At 47.5% G+C, this 19994-nt stretch overlaps 1 protein-coding gene across 1 annotated transcript in view; it reads left to right on the top strand.

Annotated features, from left to right (window-relative positions):
- LOC104477843 (IgGFc-binding protein-like) overlaps window positions 1-19994 on the top strand; it is a 72154-nt gene that overhangs the window by 38375 nt on the left and 13785 nt on the right. Inside the window, 29 exon segments of the mRNA XM_086754855.1 lie at window positions 70-326; window positions 430-514; window positions 952-1044; window positions 1345-1428; window positions 2126-2218; window positions 2903-2995; window positions 3298-3390; window positions 4085-4168; window positions 4470-4562; window positions 4865-4957; window positions 5519-5611; window positions 5984-6225; window positions 6321-6604; window positions 6695-6972; window positions 7266-7864; window positions 8226-8790; window positions 8930-9129; window positions 9231-9611; window positions 9971-10257; window positions 10637-10914; window positions 11175-11261; window positions 12999-13246; window positions 13533-13710; window positions 15236-15344; window positions 15848-15939; window positions 16576-16752; window positions 18082-18284; window positions 18588-18732; window positions 19483-19724. Coding sequence (XP_086610981.1) covers window positions 70-326; window positions 430-514; window positions 952-1044; window positions 1345-1428; window positions 2126-2218; window positions 2903-2995; window positions 3298-3390; window positions 4085-4168; window positions 4470-4562; window positions 4865-4957; window positions 5519-5611; window positions 5984-6225; window positions 6321-6604; window positions 6695-6972; window positions 7266-7864; window positions 8226-8790; window positions 8930-9129; window positions 9231-9611; window positions 9971-10257; window positions 10637-10914; window positions 11175-11261; window positions 12999-13246; window positions 13533-13710; window positions 15236-15344; window positions 15848-15939; window positions 16576-16752; window positions 18082-18284; window positions 18588-18732; window positions 19483-19724 — 5756 coding nt within the window.

Below are 19994 nucleotides of genomic sequence, written 5' to 3'. Positions count from 1 at the left end.
TTGGGTTGTCCCTGGCTGCTTTGTCTGCGTTTGATGGTGTGTGACAGCGTGGCTCACGCTTTGTTCCAGGTGGCTACTACATCTACCTGCAAGGGAGCAATGCCCTTCCCGGCTTTGTGGCTCATCTGGTCAGTCCGGTGTGCAGTTCCGAAGGACAACATTGCTTCCGCTTCTGGTATCACATGTACGGAGCGGCTGAAACAATGGCCCTGCGGGTATACGTGGCTAAGGACGAAGACCTGCTGCTGGTCTGGAGCAGCGTTGGGAACCACGGGGACAGATGGAACTTGGGAGAGATCACGGTGCACAGCACAGGAAACATACAGGTAAAGGCACAGGCTCCCACTGCCATGTGAGAGGAACCGTGCTTTCTAATGGCACTCCACACATGTGGCCGGAGCTAATGCTGGGAACCGTCCCTTCCCTTAGCTTGTCCTGGAGGGAGAATGGGGTGAAGATGTCCGGAGCGACGTAGCATTGGACGATCTGTCCATTGAAAAGGGACCCTGTGCAGGTAGGTACAAGGCTGGGCTCCCTGAAGGGCAGCTTGAGAGACCTCACCAGCTGAGGTGGCAGGCTGTGCTACAGGCAGGAGCACAGGTTGACTTTGCAGCGCCCTGTAGGCCAGTGATGCAGCCTGTGCCCAAGCAGGCTTTCCCCCGGGAGACTGGAGCACTGGCACTGCGTGCAGTCACAATGAAGTTCACATATTACAAGGCCCACAGCCAAGACATTGAGCATAGGTGCTGAAGCGTCTAATCAGCTTTAGTCACCCACCTATGCCAGTGGCAGAGCGCTTGAGCGGCAGGGCTCTTTCTGCGATGACACTCTGCAATTCATGCCCTGGGCCTCTCTGCTCAAAGTGTCTGGTTGTTGGGGACATGTGGACCAGCTGCCTGCCACAAAACTCCCATGCTGGCGTAGATCTCCTCTAATTCTCTCTTGTGCCAGGTCCATCGACACCAAAACCCACGGTCCCCTTGCCAGGCACCACGACGCAGCCCCTGCGCACGCAAACACCCCCAAGACCCACACCAAGCTCAGGTACTCACATGCTCCATCTCCATCTTCTACTGCTTGTGACAAGTGTTCAGTCAGCTTCCTTCGAGGCTCATGGACAAGGGATGGAATGTCTGCAGTAAAGGGGCTGCACATCTCCTGCTATTCCTCCATCTATGCTGGTGCAAGGGCACTTGAGTGCAGAAATTTTTGCTGAGATGTCACCGTGTGATCCCTGCCCTGGGCCTCTTCTCATGGCGTTGAGGTGTTTGGGAAGGTGGACCAGCTGCCTGCCACAAAACTCCCGTGTTGATGTAGATCATCTCTAACTCTCTCTTGCACTAGGTCCATCAACTGCAGAACCTGGAACTGCATTGCCAAACACCACAACACAGCCTTCACATACACCAAGACCCACACCAAGCTCAGGTACTCTCATGCTCCATCCCATCTTCTAGTGCTTGTGACACGTGTTCAGTTAGCTTTCTTTGAGACTGCTGTCCAAGGGAGGGAGTGTCTGTAGTAAAAGGGCTGCACATCTCCTACTGTCCTTCATCTGTGCTGGTGGAAGGGCACTTGAGTGCAGAAATCTCTGCTTGACAAGTCATTGCACAGTTCCTGCCCTGGGCCTCTCTGGTCACAATGTTGGGGTGTTTGGGAGGAGTGGAAAAGCTGCCTGCCACAAAACTCCCATGCTGGCGTAGATCTCCTCTAACTCTCTCTTGTGCCAGGTCCATCGACACCAAAACCCACGGTCCCCTTGCCAGGCACCACGACCCAGCCTCCGCGCACGCAAACACCCCCAAGACCCACACCAAGCTCAGGTACTCTCATGCTCCATCTCCATCTTCTACTGCTTCTGACAAGTGTTCAGTCAGCTCTCTTTGAGGCTCATGCAAAAGAGAGGGAGTGTGTCTAGTACAGGGACTGCGCATCTCCTACTATCCTTCACCTGTGCAAGTGCAAGAGCACTTGAGCGCAGAAATCACTGCTGACAAGTCATTGCACAATTCCTGCCCTGGGCCACTCTGGTCACAATATTGGGGTATTTGGGAGGGGTGGAAAAGCTGCCTGCCACAAAACTCCCATGCTGGTGTAGATCTCCTCTAACTCTCTCTTGTGCCAGGTCCATCGACACCAATACCCACGGTCCCCTTGCCAGGCACCACGACGCAGCCTCTGCGCACGCAAACATCCCCAAGACCCACACCAAGCTCAGGTACTCTCATGCTCCATCTCCATCTTCTACTGCTTGTGACAAGTGTTCAGTCACCTTCCTTCGAGGCTCATGGACAAGGGATGGAATGTCTGCAGTAAAGGGGCTGCACATCTCCTGCTATCCTCCATCTATGCTGGTGCAAGGGCACTTGAGTGCAGAAATTTTTGCTGAGATGTCACCGTGTGATCCCTGCCCTGGGCCTCTTCTCATGGCGTTGAGGTGTTTGGGAAGGTGGACCAGCTGCCTGCCACAAAACTCCCGTGTTGATGTAGATCGTCTCTAACTCTCTCTTGCACTAGGTCCATCAACTGCAGAACCTGGAACTGCATTGCCAAACACCTCAACGCAGCCTTCACATACACCAAGACCCACACCAAGCTCAGGTACTCTCATGCTCCATCCCATCTTCTAGTGCTTGTGACACGTGTTCAGTTAGCTTTCTTTGAGACTGCTGTCCAAGGGAGGGAGTGTCTGTAGTAAAGGGGCTGCACATCTCCTACTATCCTTCATCTGTGCTGGTGGAAGGGCACTTGAGTGCAGAAATCTCTGCAGAGGTGTCACCATGCGATCCCTGCGCTGGGCCTCTCTGGTCACAATGTTGGAGTGTTCAAGAAGGGTGGTCCAGCTGCCTGCCACAAAACTCCCATGCTGGCGTAGATCTCCTCTAATTCTCTCTTGTGCTAGGTCCGTCCACACCAAAACCCACGATTCCCTTGCCGGGCACGACGACGCAGCCTCCGCACACGCAAACATCCCCAAGACCCACACCGAGCTCAGGTACTCTCATGCTCCGTCTCCATCTTCTACTGCTTGTGACAAGTGTTCAGTCAGCTCTCTTTGAGGCTCATGCAAAAGAGAGGGAGTGTGTCTAGTACAGGGACTGCGCATCTCCTACTATCCTTCACCTGTGCTAGTGCAAGAGCACTTGAGCGCAGAAATCACTGCTGACAAGTCATTGCACAATTCCTGCCCTGGACCAGACTCGTTACAATGTTGGGGTGTTCGGGAGGGCTGGAAAATCTGCCTGCCACAAAACTCCCATGCTGGCGTAGATCTCCTCTAACTCTCTCTTGTGCCAGGTCCATCGACACCAAAACCCACGATCCCCTTGCCAGGCACCACGACGCAGCCTCCGCGCACGCAAACACCCCCAAGACCCACACCAAGCTCAGGTACTCTCATGCTCCATCTCCATCTTCTACTGCTTCTGACAAGTGTTCAGTCAGCTCTCTTTGAGGCTCATGCAAAAGAGCGGGAGTGTGTCTAGTACAGGGACTGCGCATCTCCTACTATCCTTCACCTGTGCAAGTGCAAGAGCACTTGAGCGCAGAAATCACTGCTGACAAGTCATTGCACAATTCCTGCCCTGGGCAACTCTCGTCACAATGTTGGGGTATTTGGGAGGGGTGGAAAAGCTGCCTGCCACAAAACTCCCATGCTGGCATAGATCTCCTCTAACTCTCTCTTGTGCCAGGTCCATCGACACCAAAACCCACGGTCCCCTTGCCAGGCACCACGACGCAGCCTCTGCGCACGCAAACATCCCCAAGACCCACACCAAGCTCAGGTACTCTCATGCTCCATCTCCATCTTCTACTGCTTGTGACAAGTGTTCAGTCACCTTCCTTCGAGGCTCATGGACAAGGGATGGAATGTCTGCAGTAAAGGGGCTGCACATCTCCTGCTATCCTCCATCTATGCTGGTGCAAGGGCACTTGAGTGCAGAAATTTTTGCTGAGATGTCACCGTGTGATCCCTGCCCTGGGCCTCTTCTTATGGCGTTGAGGTGTTTGGGAAGGTGGACCAGCTGCCTGCCACAAAACTCCCATGTTGATGTAGATCTTCCCTAACTCTCTCTTGCACTAGGTCCATCAACTGCAGAACCTGGAACTGCATTGCCAAACACCACAACGCAGCCTTCACATACACCAAGACCCACACCAAGCTCAGGTACTCTCATGCTCCATCCCATCTTCTAGTGCTTGTGACACGTGTTCAGTTAGCTTTCTTTGAGACTGCTGTCCAAGGGAGGGAGTGTCTGTAGTAAAGGGGCTGCACATCTCCTACTATCCTTCATCTGTGCTGGTGGAAGGGCACTTGAGTGCAGAAATCTCTGCAGAGGTGTCACCATGCGATCCCTGCGCTGGGCCTCTCTGGTCACAATGTTGGAGTGTTCAAGAAGGGTGGTCCAGCTGCCTACCACAAATCTCCCATGCTGGCGTAGATCTCCTCTAATTCTCTCTTGTGCTAGGTCCGTCCACACCAAAACCCACGATTCCCTTGCCGGGCACGACGACGCAGCCTCCGCACACGCAAACATCCCCAAGACCCACACCGAGCTCAGGTACTCTCATGCTCCGTCTCCATCTTCTACTGCTTGTGACAAGTGTTCAGTCAGCTCTCTTTGAGGCTCATGCAAAAGAGAGGGAGTGTGTCTAGTACAGGGACTGCGCATCTCCTACTGTCCTTCACCTGTGCTAGTGCAAGAGCACTTGAGTGCAGAAATCACTGCTGACAAGTCATTGCACAATTCCTGCCCTGGACCAGACTCGTTACAATGTTGGGGTGTTCGGGAGGGCTGGAAAATCTGCCTGCCACAAAACTCCCATGCTGGCGTAGATCTCCTCTAACTCTCTCTTGTGCCAGGTCCATCGACACCAAAACCCACGATCCCCTTGCCAGGCACCACGACGCAGCCTCCGCGCACGCAAACACCCCCAAGACCCACACCAAGCTCAGGTACTCTCATGCTCCATCTCCATCTTCTACTGCTTGTGACACGTGTTCAGTTAGCTTTCTTTGAGACTGCTGTCCAAGGGAGGGAGTGTCTGTAGTAAAGGGGCTGCACATCTCCTACTGTCCTTCATCTGTGCTGGTGGAAGAGTACTTGAGTGCAGAAATCTCTGCTGACAAGTCATTGCACCTGGCCATAAGCATTGCAGGGACAAAGGTGTGCCCTGTGGGACATGGGGAGAAGGTCGCCCCACTCTCACTTTAGAAACTCTGCTTTGCTTTCTGCACCATATCCAGCTCCCTCAACAGACTGCAATTTTACCTTTATTTTTTTAAGGCTTTTAGCCAAGGAAGAGAGAGTGTCTGTCGTGAAGGGACTGCACATCTCCTATTATGCTTCACTTAGGCAGGAGGAAGAGCAATTGAGTGGAAAAATCTCAAGTCAGGTGTTACGGTGCAATCCCTGCCAGGGCTTCTTTTGTCACAATGTTTGGGAAGCGTGTGCCAACTACCTCGAACAAATCTCTCATGTTGTCACTGACTATTTCTACCTCCCTCTTTTTATAGGTCCACTTCCTTCTGTTTCCTCAGCCCCATCAACAGGCACCACGAGAGAACCTCCTCACACAAAACCAACACCACCTCCTGGGATCACCTCAGGTATTGCTGTTATTGATAGCATTTTGAGTTTTTTTTCTATCTCATAGTGGATGCACAGTGCATTTGCATTGAAGGGCTGTTTATTGATTTGTGTCAATATCCTGCCATATTGATACTCATATTTTTACTGTTCCTTTTCTAAGGGTTTGTGTGGGGCACCAGTACTTCTAGTACTTAGATGTTTAAGGAAGTTTGAATGGAGTTCCTGGAAAAAAAAATAATGGTGTCTTGACACACATCTCCACTAACTCTCTCTCTTATTAAAAGCTGTAGATCACTGACGAGGCTGGTGTTCTTTGTGCATGATGGCCGGGGAGCAGAGTCAGCAGGAGGTGCTTAACTGAATGTTTCCTCTGGTCTTTCCACTGTCAGGGATCTGTGTTGTGGAAGGCGACCCTCACTACCACACGTTTGACAAGCAGCTACACCATTTCATGGGCACCTGCACCTACACCCTGTCCAAGCTGTGCGAGAGCAACAGCTCGCTGCCTTACTTCAATGTGGAAGCGGCCAATGAGCACAGGGGAGCCAACACTCGTGTGTCCTATGTCCGATACGTGGATGTTGATGTTGCAGGCCAGCGCATAAGGCTGGGGAAGGGTGGAGTGGTGACGGTAAGCACAAGGGGGAGAGGCAGCGTGGCTGTGCGAGAGGCAAGAGCTGTGCAAAATTGGTTGCTCCAACCCTGCCTTGATTTCTGACCTTCCAGGTCAATGGAGTGGCAGAGATCCTGCCCTGCACGCCATCTGCAGGTGTGCAGGTCTCGTCAAGTGGATTCTACACAGTGGTCACAACAGACTTTGGCTTGAGAGTGAAGTTTGATGGGAACCATCGGGTGGAGGTGACGCTTCCAAGCACCTTTGGGCACAAGGTTTGTGGCATGTGCGGGAACTACAACGGCATGGCAGCAGATGACTTCCTGAACCCGGAGGGGGTACTGGAGCCAGACTCCACCAGCCTGGGCAACAGCTGGCAGGTGTCCAATGACAGCAGGTGAGTGTGGGGACGTGTTGGGCAAGGGGAGGGAGAGAGGCACCAGGAGGAGCCCACAGATGACCCAGGGACCCTTCTGCCTTTCCACAGCTGCTCAGCTGGACCACTCCCCACCCCAGCCTGCAATGAGACAGATAAGCAAGTCATTGCCAGCAGCCACTTCTGTGGGCTCCTCACTGACACCAGCAGCGCGTTTCAGATGTGCCACGCAGTGCTGAGCCCCAGCAGTTACTTTGGCACCTGCCTTTATGACCTGTGTGAGCTGGGGCTGGATCGTGAGGCACTGTGCAAGAGCTTGCAGTCTTATGCGGATGCCTGCCAGTCGCTTGGCGTCAAGATCCCTGTGTGGAGAAACGCAACCTTCTGCCGTAAGTCCACACAGAGTACCAGGGGTTGTTAGTCTCGGCAAAACACAGAATAGGAATAAAAGAGTGGTGTGGAGAATAAGAAATATTTTTATTATGTGTCATGGGGACTTACAGGTAGTTGATAGTATTAGAGGCTCCATTTTCTGTTTCCTTTGATCAGGTATGACTTAGAATAACCGCGGAGCCAAGCAGACCACAGAGAAAATGTAGACTCTTAAATTTTCAAAGGGGAAACTATAGCATAAATAATGGTTGGGTTCTCCAAGTAATGGCTGTGTCTTCTGTCTTGGCAGCCATTGCCTGTCCAGCAAACAGTCACTACGAGCCCTGTGCTGCAGCCTGCCCTGCCACCTGTGTTGATCCGATGGCTCCTGCTACCTGCAGCCTGCCGTGCGTGGAGGGATGTGTGTGCGACAGCGGGTACCTGCTCTACAACGACCGATGCGTGCCCAGCCAGCAGTGCGGATGCTGGCACAATGGGCAGCACTACCCCGTTGGCTCGGAATTCTGGACGGACAACACCTGCTCCTCAAAGTGCACGTGTCCCGCACGGGGAAGCAAAGTCCGCTGCTCCAACGCCTCATGCCCTGCGGGCCAGTTCTGTGGGGTGCAGGATGGGAAACCTCAGTGCCTCAAACAATCCTACGGCATCTGCCACGTCCATGGTGACCCTCACTACAGCACCTTTGACAAGGTGACGCACAGCTTCATGGGCAACTGCACCTACACCCTGGCCAAAGTGTGCTCCAACACCACCTCCCTGCCCTACTTCAATGTTGAGGCCAAGAATGAGCATCGTGGGAGCACCAGAGTCTCCTATGTCCGCGAAGTCCTGGTTGAGGTGTACGGAGAGCACATTGCCATTGTCAAGAAGGAGAAGAGTCAAGTACTGGTAGGTAGTGGGGCTGGCACGAGCGTGGCACGCCTGCAAGGCAGGGCTGGCTTTTCTTGGCAAGGCCTGCCATGTACCAGACATCTCCATTGTCCCAGGACCGGGTGGGTTCCCCTGAAGCCACTGGGTTGCTTTGGTTTCCCTTTTTGGAGGGCTGGAGGAGGAAGAGGTAAATGGGGAATGTGTCCCAATCGAACAAAGGCCCCAGCAGAGTGCAGAACAGAGACGTGGCTCTGCAAGCCACAGGGGCGTCTGGGTGTGAGGAATCACAAGGACTGGTTTGTCAGTGATTTCCCTGGGGCAGGAGACCCCAGGGAGGCCAGGGACAAGGCCAGGGTCCACTGTGATGTGTCTGCCCTAGGTGAACAATGTGCGCCAGACCTTGCCGGTGAACTTGGCGGGAGGTGCCATCACAGTGAGCAGGAGCGGCCGCTACATCGTCCTGGAGACAGACTTCAAGCTCAGTGTGTCCTACGACACGGACCACTCAGTGGAGGTGAAGGTGCCCACCACCTACTTCAACCTGACCTGCGGCATGTGTGGGAACTTCAACAACCGGAGAGAGGATGATTACATGATGCCCAACGGGCAGCAAGCTGCAGACTCCAACGCACTGGGAGAGAGCTGGCGGGTCCCAGACAATGACTTCTCTTGTGGCGTCCCTGTCCCCTCCCCACCTTGCAGTGCAGAAGAGGAGAAGCTGTACCACTCAGACCAGTTCTGTGGCATGCTGACTGCCAGACCTGGCTCTTTTGAGAGGTGCCACGCTGTGATCAACCCCCAGAGCTACTTTGATACCTGTTCCTATGACCTTTGTGCCCTGAACGGTGACCAGGAGGTGCTGTGTGCTGCTCTGGAGGCCTACGCTGATGCGTGCCAGGCAGCTGGCGTGACTCTTCTTCCCTGGAGGAATGCCACCTTCTGCCGTGAGTACCTGCCTTGCAGTTGCCAGAATGGAAATGTGCTGCTCCCCTCTGGCCAAAGCGAGTCTTTGGTCTTCCCCTTCCCAGAAGGTCATCCTTCCATGAAGGCTTGCTGGTCCTAATTGTCCCCTTCCCATTGCAGCCCTGCTGTGCCCCACCAACAGCTACTATGACCCATGCATGACCGGCTGTCCTGCCACCTGTGTTGACCGACAAGCCCCGCACAACTGCTCCAAGCCCTGCGTGGAGGGCTGTGCATGTACCTCTGGCTTCCTCCTCAGCGGAGACGCCTGTGTGCCCGAGGCCCACTGTGGCTGCCTCTTCGAGGGCAACTACTACAGCGTGAGTGAAAACCCTGACCTGCCTTGCACCCCTCCCAGGGCACTCTCTTGCCTCTACTTTCCTGCCTGGTACGCTGATGCCCGGTGTTTCTCTGCCTGCAGGAAGGCGAATACTCTGTGAGCGAGAACTGCAGTCGCCAGTGCCGGTGTGAAGCCAACGGCCAGATGGTTTGCTCTGCGTTGTCCTGTGGTGAGGACGAAGTCTGCAAGATCCAGAACGGCCAGAGGGGTTGTTACCCAGCCAGCGCTGCTCTCTGCCACATCTACGGTGACCCGCATTACAGCACCTTCGATGGGAAGCTTCACCACTTCCAGGGCTCCTGCAACTACACCGTGGTGACGGGCTGTCACAACTCCTCCGTTGGGTTCAGTGTCACCACCCGCAACAAACATCGCGGCAGCCGGAGCTGGACAGCTCTGAACTCTGTGGCACTGACAATGGAAGGCCTCCACATTGCACTGCGTGAGAACAAGGCAGTCTATGTAAGCCCCTCAATTTTACACCTGGCAACAACAGATGCCCCAGGCACCGTTCAGTACCACTCTGTCCCCAAGAAGAGCTTGATATTCCCTGAGCTTACTGGCGTGCTCACAGAAGAGCACAGCCAGGCTCTGAGCGGGGCAGATGCGGTAGCTTGCACAGCAACAGATTTGCGGCTTGTTTTCCTGAGCTTTCGATGTGCCCTATCTAGAGTAGCTGTTCTTGCAGGCCCGGGCAGGGTTTCTCATGCCATGAGTGCTTCTGACTCACTGGGCCCCGGCACCATCACAGTGAGGAGCAGCAACCTCCGAGTGGAGGACATCTCTTTATGCCTCTCTCTCCCTCTCTCCTCCTTATTCAGATCAACGGTGCTCTGGCCTCCCTGCCTGCTTCTCCTGCCCCCGAGGTGAGCATTTTCCTGAGTGGCTCCTACGTGCGGGTTTCTACCAAGCTGGGCCTGCAGCTGCAGTTCAACGGGGACCATGAGCTCCTAGTGAGGGTGTCTGAGAAGCACAAGGGCAAGCTGTGTGGGCTGTGTGGGACGTACACTGACAGCCAGCAGGACGACTTCATGCGACCCGATGGGGTCCTTGTGCCTGACTTCAATGACTTTGGAGCCAGCTGGATGGTGCCGGATGATGAGTGGCCGTGAGTCCTTGTTCTGACACGTAGATGATGGACAAAAGGGAGCCTGGGAGAGGGGAGCTGTGAGGGGCACAAGGAGGGAGCCTTGCCACTCCACTCCACATGCTGCATCTCACTGTTCCTGACCCCAGAGAGAGTGGAGCTGGGCCTTGGTATGTTGTTTTCCCCAAGCAACTGCCTCAGCCATTTGTTTCTGTCCGCCTGATGCCACAGAGGGGAATGGTGACTGTGGGCTGTGTTGCCCACCCTTGAAAGTGACAATCGTGGGTGCCTTGTCTTAGCGAGGGATCTGGACTCCAGAGACTGAGGTTCTAGCTGGGGAGAAGGTCGGGAAATGGTCCACAGGCTGCTGTGAGCTCAGAGCTGTCTGTCTGTTTTGTAGGTGTGACCCAGCCATCAGCCCGCCTGCACCCTGCTCCCCCTCTGAGGAAGAGGCAGCTAACAAGCAGTGTGCAATCCTCACGCAACTGGATGGCCCCTTCCAGCCATGCCATGTGGTCCTGCTGCCCAAGACATACTTGGAGAGCTGTGTCTATGACCAGTGTGCCACCAGTGGCAGCACAGAGCAGCTCTGCAATGACCTGGGGGCGTATGCTGCAGCCTGTGCTGAGGCAGGCGTTGACCTGGGAGACTGGAGTGCTGGCACTGTCTGTGGTAAGTGTCCTGTTGGTCTCCTTTGTGGCCCGGATTGAAGGAATGGGGCAGCTGTTGTGGAGGTACCTCTGTCTGCCACCTAAGCACTCTAGTGGGTCTGCCCTTGGGTGAAGAGACACATTGTGAAAGGGATATCATGGGATTTCTGTACTGTGCTGATTTTGCCATGGTGTAGGGATGTTTCGGAAGGGTGCAACATCCCCACTTGGGTACAAATCCCCATTACAAAACACACCATCTCCACCTATGTTTCTCTGCACTTCCAGCAGTTCCTACAACCTCGGCCCCCTTGCCAGGAACCTCAACGCGGCCTCCACACACCACACCACCACCAGCACCTGGGCCAAGCACAGGTACTGTTGCCTCCCATCCATGTTTTTTACTGACAGCCAGTGCTAGGCACTCAGCTCGTGCACTTCCACTTGCCTGGCCATCCTCACCTGGCCATTTGCATGCCAGGGACAAAGGTGTGCCCTGTGGGACATGGGGAGAAGGTGGCCCCACTCTCACTCTAGAAACTCTGCTTTCTTTTGTCCATGTTGGTGCAGATCTCTAACTCTATATTTTGCTACTTCTGTCAACATCAATACCTACGATCCCTTTGTCAGCCTCTGCAATGAAGCCTGCACATATGCCATCACCACCAACACCCACACCGAGCTCATTTACTGTAATTTCCCATCGATCTCCCTTACTGCCTGTCATTAACCACTCAGTTTTCCTAATACAGGTCCCACAGCCGAGTGACCGAGTGTTTATACTGTAGGATCAGAGCTTTCTCTTGCTCATCAAATCATACTGATGAGACAATCCTTCAATGCTGGGACTCTTTCTGAGCAGTCACTATTTAAGTCCTGTCCTGGGTCTCTTTTGCCACAGTGTTGGCATTTTTGGTAACAGTAGACCAATTGCCTGATAATTGTCTTACATAGTCTTTATGGCCATGTCCATAAATATTTAATTTATCCTTTCCATGGCAAGTTTTCACCCATTATACAGGTGTTATTTTTTCTAGTATTTGGAAATTTAATTTAGCTTCCAAATTCTGGTTTTATTTTGGAGATAATCCAGTTATATAGTCCTGGAAAAGACTAAGTCATTGTGATTATTTTTATTTTAGTACTTAGGAAATACACTAAAATATCAGTTTAGATAAGTTTAACTGCTTCTTTACTCCGATTTTAAGCAGTAAGTATTCTACATGTTTCAGCTTGTTAAGTACAAGAGAGTGCTAGCTCACCTAGTCAGTTTGGATGTCTTCTGGGGTTTTTTGATAATTGTCATGTATGTATGTAGTTCATGGAGTTTTAATAGTTCGTGTGTAAGCAATTAAGGCTGACAGGTAGACACAACCATGAGTGTAGCTTTTTTTGTAAGATGCTGTTGAAAAGCAGAGAAGAGGTAAAGACCTCTTTTCATGACTTTTTGTTGCTGTTGATAAACACCATAAAACACCTGCAATCTCAACTCTGCTAAGATTTGATGGGAAGATTTTTTTTTTGTTGAAAATGGGAATTTCTTATTAGCACCCAAAACCTCACTCAGCTCACACACACAAATGCACGCACACTGTGTACCTCCATTTGTACATATTATCACTGGCTAATTAACTCCGACATTTTAAAAAAATGTTTAAAGGACATCTTATGTATGCAGTGTTCAACAGGAGTTCCATAACTGATGTGTATACAAAACCCCAGACAGCTGGTAGTGCAGCAGTCTGTTCTGGCTAACCAACCCTGTAAAGTTTTTGAGTAGATTCCTTCTATTTAGTCAGAAATAAGTCTTTCAGACAGGGACACTAAAAACTTACTGCACCACTTCATATAATGATGTCTTAACAACTAATATCAAAGCTTTTTGCTTATCTTTCTTCCTCAATCTCTAGCACAGATTTCTGATACATAAGAGTACAGATTCTTTATGGGTCCAAAGACAAGAGGCTGGGCTGGGCTTTGTAATGTTCTTAACTAATGCCATCACTGTTATATCTGAGCAGCAATTACAAAGTAAAACAAATTGGGAACAAAACAACTGCAGAAGTCCGGTAGAGACTCAGAGGGAATTATTCTGTCTTTCTTTCTTGCCAGGCCGTGCTTCCTGCAGTGCCTCTGGGGATCCACACTATAACACTTTTGACCACAGAGTTCATAATTTCATGGGAAATTGCACTTACACCCTCTCCAAAGTGTGCAACGTCTCTGAGGGGCTTCCATACTTTGATGTGTCCACAACTAATGAGCACAGAGGAGCCAACACCAAAGTCTCTTATGTGAAGTCAGTGCAAGTGGAAGTTTATGGCAACCAGATTTCTTTGCTGAAAAACAAGAAAGTGAATGTAAGAAAATACTTGTTTAAAAGATATATATATGGTATTTTTAAATGGGCATGCAGATAATTAAATATTTTCTCTGATTGTAGACTTCATAACAAACTTTCTCTTTTTATTAGTTAAAGGTACCTCTTGTAATGAGATGTCCAACAAATTTGCTCAGATGAAGTGTTCTTTAATTACTTCCAGTTCCCTTGTGTGCAAGCTTGTATCTTTCAGTAATCTATTTTAGCTGCTGGTAATTGTACAAGTCCCAGCAGCTGTACACGAACCTTTACAACTTGCTATACAGGTGAATGGCCGCAGAATGAACTTACCTGTATTTATTGAAAAGAAGATCAGTATTCAAAGCAGTGGTGGATATGTTCTCTTGGAAACTAACTTTGGACTGTGGGTGAGATACGATGGAAATCACTATGCAGAAGTCTCCGTGCCCTCTAATTACAATGGTCTGCTCTGTGGCCTCTGCGGTAAGTCACAGGCTAAGTCACTTTTTAGTGAGTTGTGAAGGCTGGTGTTTACTTAATTTTTTTTTTTCTTAACATGTCATATTTACTCTACATACAACTAGTCCTTGTCAAATGGACTAGAATTTACAGCAATTAAGAAAACTTGCTAGATTTTTTCAGTTTCTAAGAACTGTTACTTACAAAATTCCTTGTAACATGCTGTATTTTTGGAATGCTGTGAGCTATCACTACAAATAACATTTTTAGCCAAATAAAAAAAACTCACTTCAGTTCTACGGGTTAAATTTAGGAAGAGTAATGATTTGCATGCATCTACTCAAGAATTCTACCTATACATTTTTCTGTTATTTATATTCTGATGTATTTGTCTTTTGTTCGGTGTGAAGAATGCTATACCATTTCATTTTGTGAATCATAAAAACTTGAGGCTGTTTCCACAGCAGAGAGCAATCTTCAGATTAGCTTGATGTCAACATCCTCAAACTTTCCTGCTGCTGTTTAAGGAGTTATTTATACAACCTGAGTGATCATGTTGATATCATTAAAGGAAAAAAAAAAGACATAAAAGAAAAAAAAAATTAGACTACCAAGGCTTATTTTTACCTACTTTTTATTCCAGCTAAGATAGGCACTGTCTACTAAAATAAAGCAATGACAAGGATCCTGTATGGATAATCCTGAGCTGAAGGACTTGATTAATAAGAAAGAAAATTCATACTTTATTTCCAAAATTCAAATATCAAAAATATTAAGTGCTTTATATGATACAAAACATAGAGGCCATTTAGAGTCCTGTGAGAAAAATCAGACACAATAGGCACATTCCACTGTGTTCTGTAAGAAATCCTGTTGCAATGGGATAGCAAAGTAAATAAGAGTCATAGGTGGCTTATGTAGTTAATGAGAGTAAGAACTTGCTGGCACCAATAATGACCAGTAATTTTTCATCAGCAATGTTGCTAATGCCTGAACCTGAGCAGGTTTAGTTGGAACAACATTCTGAAATCCAGATGATTATATGAAATGTACTTCAGGATGAAAATGGGACTGTAGAAATTGCATGAGCATCTTGTCTTGTGAGTTTTTGATTATTCTTTGATTTGGATCATCTGAAATTTCCTAGTTCAATTATTTCTCCATGAGTTTTTCACACTTTTAATTCTGGAAATCTACCTAAGAATATAATGGTGCAAATAACACCATTTGATTTTTACATTCTACAGGGGAGGATCCAAGGAAATTAGTTGGGTTTTTTTTTAGCTAAGCAATTCTTTCTTGTATGCAATATGATCTAGTTACATAATAACTTACAGACTACTTGTGTCAAGTCCACAAGTCTCTGAGTGGCAGGTCTTGTCAGGGGTTAGAGTTTAAAACACAACTGAGCTCTTCTTATTTTGCCCAGTACACACTGATGTTGCATATATACTCTCCCTAGTTCATTGTAGTTTATTTCACAGCCTGAAACCTAGGTTTATTCTACAGGTGTGAACATAATGTGTCCCTTCTCTTTTTACCCTCACAGGTAATTATAATGGTGATCCAAATGATGACAACATAAAGCCCAATGGTGACATTGCAAGTGGTTCCACTGATCTTGGACAAAGCTGGCTTGTGCCTGAGAATAACACCATGTATGTATATCAGTTTAATCATGTGGTATTTGCTAATCAAACTCTATAAAAGCAAATATCCATCTACTCACTGACTTTCTCACCCAGTACCATTTTACATCTTCCAACTGCCCATTAGAAGTAGGGAGCTGCCCTTTTACTTTAAACAGGGAATGAGAAGAGGGCGTGTGTCCTTTAAGTCTTGTTTTCCAAAGCAGGAGCTGTCTGCTGAGTGTGAAGGGGGATGAGACTTCAGTCCAGTTCCCTGATTAGAAATCATAACTGATTGGATCATATGGGTCTTTTTTTCAGCAGAGAATAAGCCTTTGCATAGCCCAGAAGGCAACAAAAAGGGAGTGCCTTCAGTGACAGGGCTGACATTGGCTTTCAAAGAAGCTGGATAAAGTGTTGTGACTGTCATAAAATACATCCTGTTGTGCAGGGCTGTGATGTGTCAATCTTCTACTGAAGATCTGATAGTAAGAGATGTGAAACACACACTCGATTTTGCTTGCTTTCCCTAGATGCTCCAGTGGGACAGAAGAGCAATGTGATCCTGTGCTGGAGAGTGAAGCAAAGAAGAACACAGCATGTGGCATGATCACAGACCCAACAGGTAGTATGTTAGTTCTCTGTAAGCCATGTGATGGCTTGTGATTCCATGTGATGGAATACTTTATAGCTTGCGTTGTCTCCTCTCTATAGTCTGTTGTTCTGAGCTCACACCAGAAGCATACAAAACCTCCAGTGTGAATGGCCAATACAAAACTCATAGCTGCTTGCTCAAGATACGTCAACCATTCAGGCAGTGCCAATGCATCCATGAAGATTTTCTGTGAATGTGCACAGGGAGCAATAGGTGCTCTTTGCTTTATGATGACTTACACTCTTGCTAAAAGAAATAGTTCAGATGGCACTGTCATTGCATGTATTACAGATATTTTATCTGAAATTCTGTAGGTGTTCCCTGCATTGGAGAGCCCCTGCAGTTCTCTAGAATTAGTGGTTTGCCTAGCCAGCAACTCTTATTATATAAGCTATGAGGTATTGATCATGCAAAAAGAAAGCCTGATCCAGAGGGCCAAGTGTCATTGTGCATGCTCCATTTCAAGTGTTGGTTTAACTTATAAAGCAAAGCTAGCCTGGAGCACTCACAATGCATTTGCCGTGACAGAAAACAGATGGTGTTGCTCATCTTATCATTCCCATTTTTTTTCCCTATCCTTTCATATATCTTTCTTGATTTACACAGGAATCTTCAAGGATTGTCATACCAAAGTGCCCCCAGAGAATTTCTTTGAAAACTGTGTTTATGACATGTGTTTCACTGGTGGACAGGCAACATCCTTATGCTATGGACTGCAGGCCTATGCTGAGTCGTGTATCAATGCTGGGATATGCATAGAGTGGAGGAATGCTACTCTTTGCCGTGAGTATCGTGACTTGTAAATATCTATTCTGGATTTAAATTCCACAAGAATGCACACTCTTCTCTACCTTTTTCATGCATGTTATTTCATTTTATGTAATGATTTGACTACAGTCTGTCTTCTGTCACATCCTGAGCCTGCTTCAGTTTCAGTACTGTTCCAGTATTTGCATAAAACACTGGTTTTCATGAACATTTGGATACATGTAGGTCAACAATTAGCTCTGCATTGAAACTAAACTGTAAGAAAACATTGAGTGACTCTGGGAGCTGCTCAGTTTGGAACAAGAATGACTGTGACTTTAGACTGGCTTTAAAGTACCCAGTAAGTCAGTCCTGGGAGGACAGAGCACAGAGAATTCATATACAAAAATAAGACAGAGCAAGAAATGAGCTTCTAACCCTCCAAATCAAACTAAAGCTACGGATGTTCAGACTCCATAGTCTGAGGCCAGAACCCAGGACCTAAATATCTCTGGCTAATCAATCTAGTGATAGAGAAGACTTGGTCACATTAAGAGGATTGACTCTCAAGTGCTCCCTTCATCAGTAATTCAAATAAAGACTCAAGAACCTAACAAAGGGCAGGTACTCTGGCTAGATGACTGGAGATGTCGGCTGCAATTGTCTGAAAGGACTAAGAGATCCTGCTCTGGGGACAGAAGTAAAGGACAGTCATTTGCAGTGATTTATCACAGAATCTAGCCAGGAAAAATACCTAGGATTTTTCTAGATGGTAGAAATGGACAAATGCTTCAGGATTTCTGTAAAATGTTATGTCTTCCCTAGAGAGCATGCTTTCATTGTTAGAAGCCTAATTCTACCATGAGCAGGAGGGGTGTGACATATACTTTCCTCAAGGAGTCTCAGTGAAAAATAGAATCTGATTTTTATTTATATTTTTAATTATATGGCAGATGTTCAAATAGTAACTACAATAATGGGGACATATCAGCTGGTACGTGAAGAGATTCTTCTATTCCCTTAATGGAGTGACTTTATGTCTTTAAACCATCAGAAAAAAAGTTTACTGAACCAAGCAGAATTAGTCCTGTATGATCACATTAGACCTATCTTCAAAGTGAGACTACAATGTTTTACTTCCTTTATGAGGTGAAGTGCATGGTGGCCCACCTGTCTTACCCATCTCTAACAAAAGCCACCCATTTCACACTGCAAGAAAATCCTTTGTACACAGCACTTTTCAGTGTCAGACTTTCTAACAGCAATTTTTTATGTATTTCCAGGAGCAAGCAGTGAAAGCATCAGGAAAACTTTTATAATGATTTTGCCCTTTTGGGTGATCTTATTTTTTCTTTTTCTCTCTAGCAATGTCCTGTCCTGGAGGCAGCATCTACAAGAGCTGTGGTACTAGGTGTCCCTCTACCTGTCTGAACATCTCAACAGTTGATTCCTGCAGTTCTTTACCAGTGGAAGGTTGCTTTTGTAAGGAAGGCTACCTTTTGAGTGGAGACAAATGTGTGCCAGAAAGCAGCTGTGGTTGTGTGGATGAGAAAAACGAGTATCACGAGGCAAGTTACCTCAGACATTTAAAGAAAAAAAAAAAAAAGATAAAAAAACCCAGAGGATCTCATTCTTTATCACCATGAGAGGAAAAATGTTAATAATACTAACATAATCATTATTTACATTTTTAATAATAAGAAAATAGACTCACTTTGCCAGCTGCCTTGATCCATGAGCTGCGTGGCTACAATTGCCCACATGATCATATATCATGCACATTCAAATACTAGTAATTTGATTGTCTCATATGATATTACCTTCCAATTTATCTTATAGTATATACTTCTACACTCTGTTTTTCCATTCAGCTGGATGAAAGCTGGTTCATCAGTTATCCCTGCACTGAACGCTGCACCTGCAAGGCTAATAACAGCATTATCTGCACATCCTGGGAGTGTGGAGTCCGAGAGGAATGCAGTATTCAGGATGGCGTGCTGGGTTGTCATTCCAATGGTAAGTCCTGCCTGAAAATGGTTCTCGGTGTCAGTTCCATCAAAAGATTCTTCTTTTCCTTCTAGCTTTATTATAAATATCTTTTCATATGTGATGGCAAAGAAGTCCCAACTGACTGCTGACAGTGCTGAGATGAAAAGACACAATGATCTGTCTTGTAAACACAGATCCCTTTCTCTTGTAGTGAATATCAGCAAAACCAGATGCTGCCCACTAGCTTGCAAGGTCACTTGGGTTCCTTTTGTCTTGATAATAGAAATTCAACTCCCACATTACCAGTGCTGTAAGCTCTAAATTTGGGAATAATTGAGAACTGCTTTTCTTAGAGCTGGGTGATGCCAAGTGCATTAAGTATCCATGTATATAGATGCAAATTTATTTACCTTTATATTTACACCTGTATTTAGACATACAATTATGTATTTTTATATAGCTAAGAAGAAAAGCTCTGCATTACTCTCAACCAGCATAAATCATAACTACAAAAGCATACAGAAGTTATAAAGAAGTTAATTTGCTGCCAAGTTGCCAGTTTGTACATAATTTGCAAATTCAATTTAGGAGACACTTTCCGGAAAATTCTTATTTCCAAATAAAGGTTATTGGCATGAACCTAAGATACCTCTGTGAAGGTGTACCCACATAATAATGATGAGGATTATGTTGCTGCACTAATGCAAACATCTTTGGTTAGCTGAGTCCATGGTGAAATCCAGTCCAAAGTTCTCAGATAATTTTTTTCACCTTCAGGCCAAGCAACATGTCAAGTGGTAGGAGATCCCCATTATTTCACTTTCGATGGAATGATGTACACTTTTGTGGGTACTTGCACCTACACCTTGGTTGAGGTCGCCAACACCAACAGTGTCATTCCTATAACCATTCTTGGCAAGAACGAAGACAGAGGACTAAGAGGGGCCACATACCTGAAAGAAGTCTACATAGATGTGTATGGTGTACGAATCACACTTCAGAAAAGCCAAGGAATCCTGGTAGGTGGTGGTGCTCTTTATTCTGGCAAGAAGTATCTTAAAATTTGCTCACTGCAGTAGCTGTAGGGAAAAGGATCTTCATGTTTATTAAGAAATACGTACACATAAGCTTAATACTTGTGGGCACTTCCATGAGCTAGACATCATGAGGAAATATCATTCCTCACTAGTTCCCAAGGCTTCTGGATGGGGTTTACTGTTTTATTGGTCATATGTTGGAGAGGGAACCCAGAGGCTCCAGATGAGAGAATTGTTGCCTGAATTAAAGAA

The sequence above is a fragment of the Chlamydotis macqueenii genome, chromosome 9, assembly GCF_036417535.1.
Source record: "Chlamydotis macqueenii isolate bChlMac1 chromosome 9, bChlMac1.mat, whole genome shotgun sequence".
Lineage (NCBI taxonomy): Eukaryota > Metazoa > Chordata > Aves > Otidiformes > Otididae > Chlamydotis > Chlamydotis macqueenii.
This window is presented reverse-complemented; position numbering and strand designations above follow the sequence as displayed.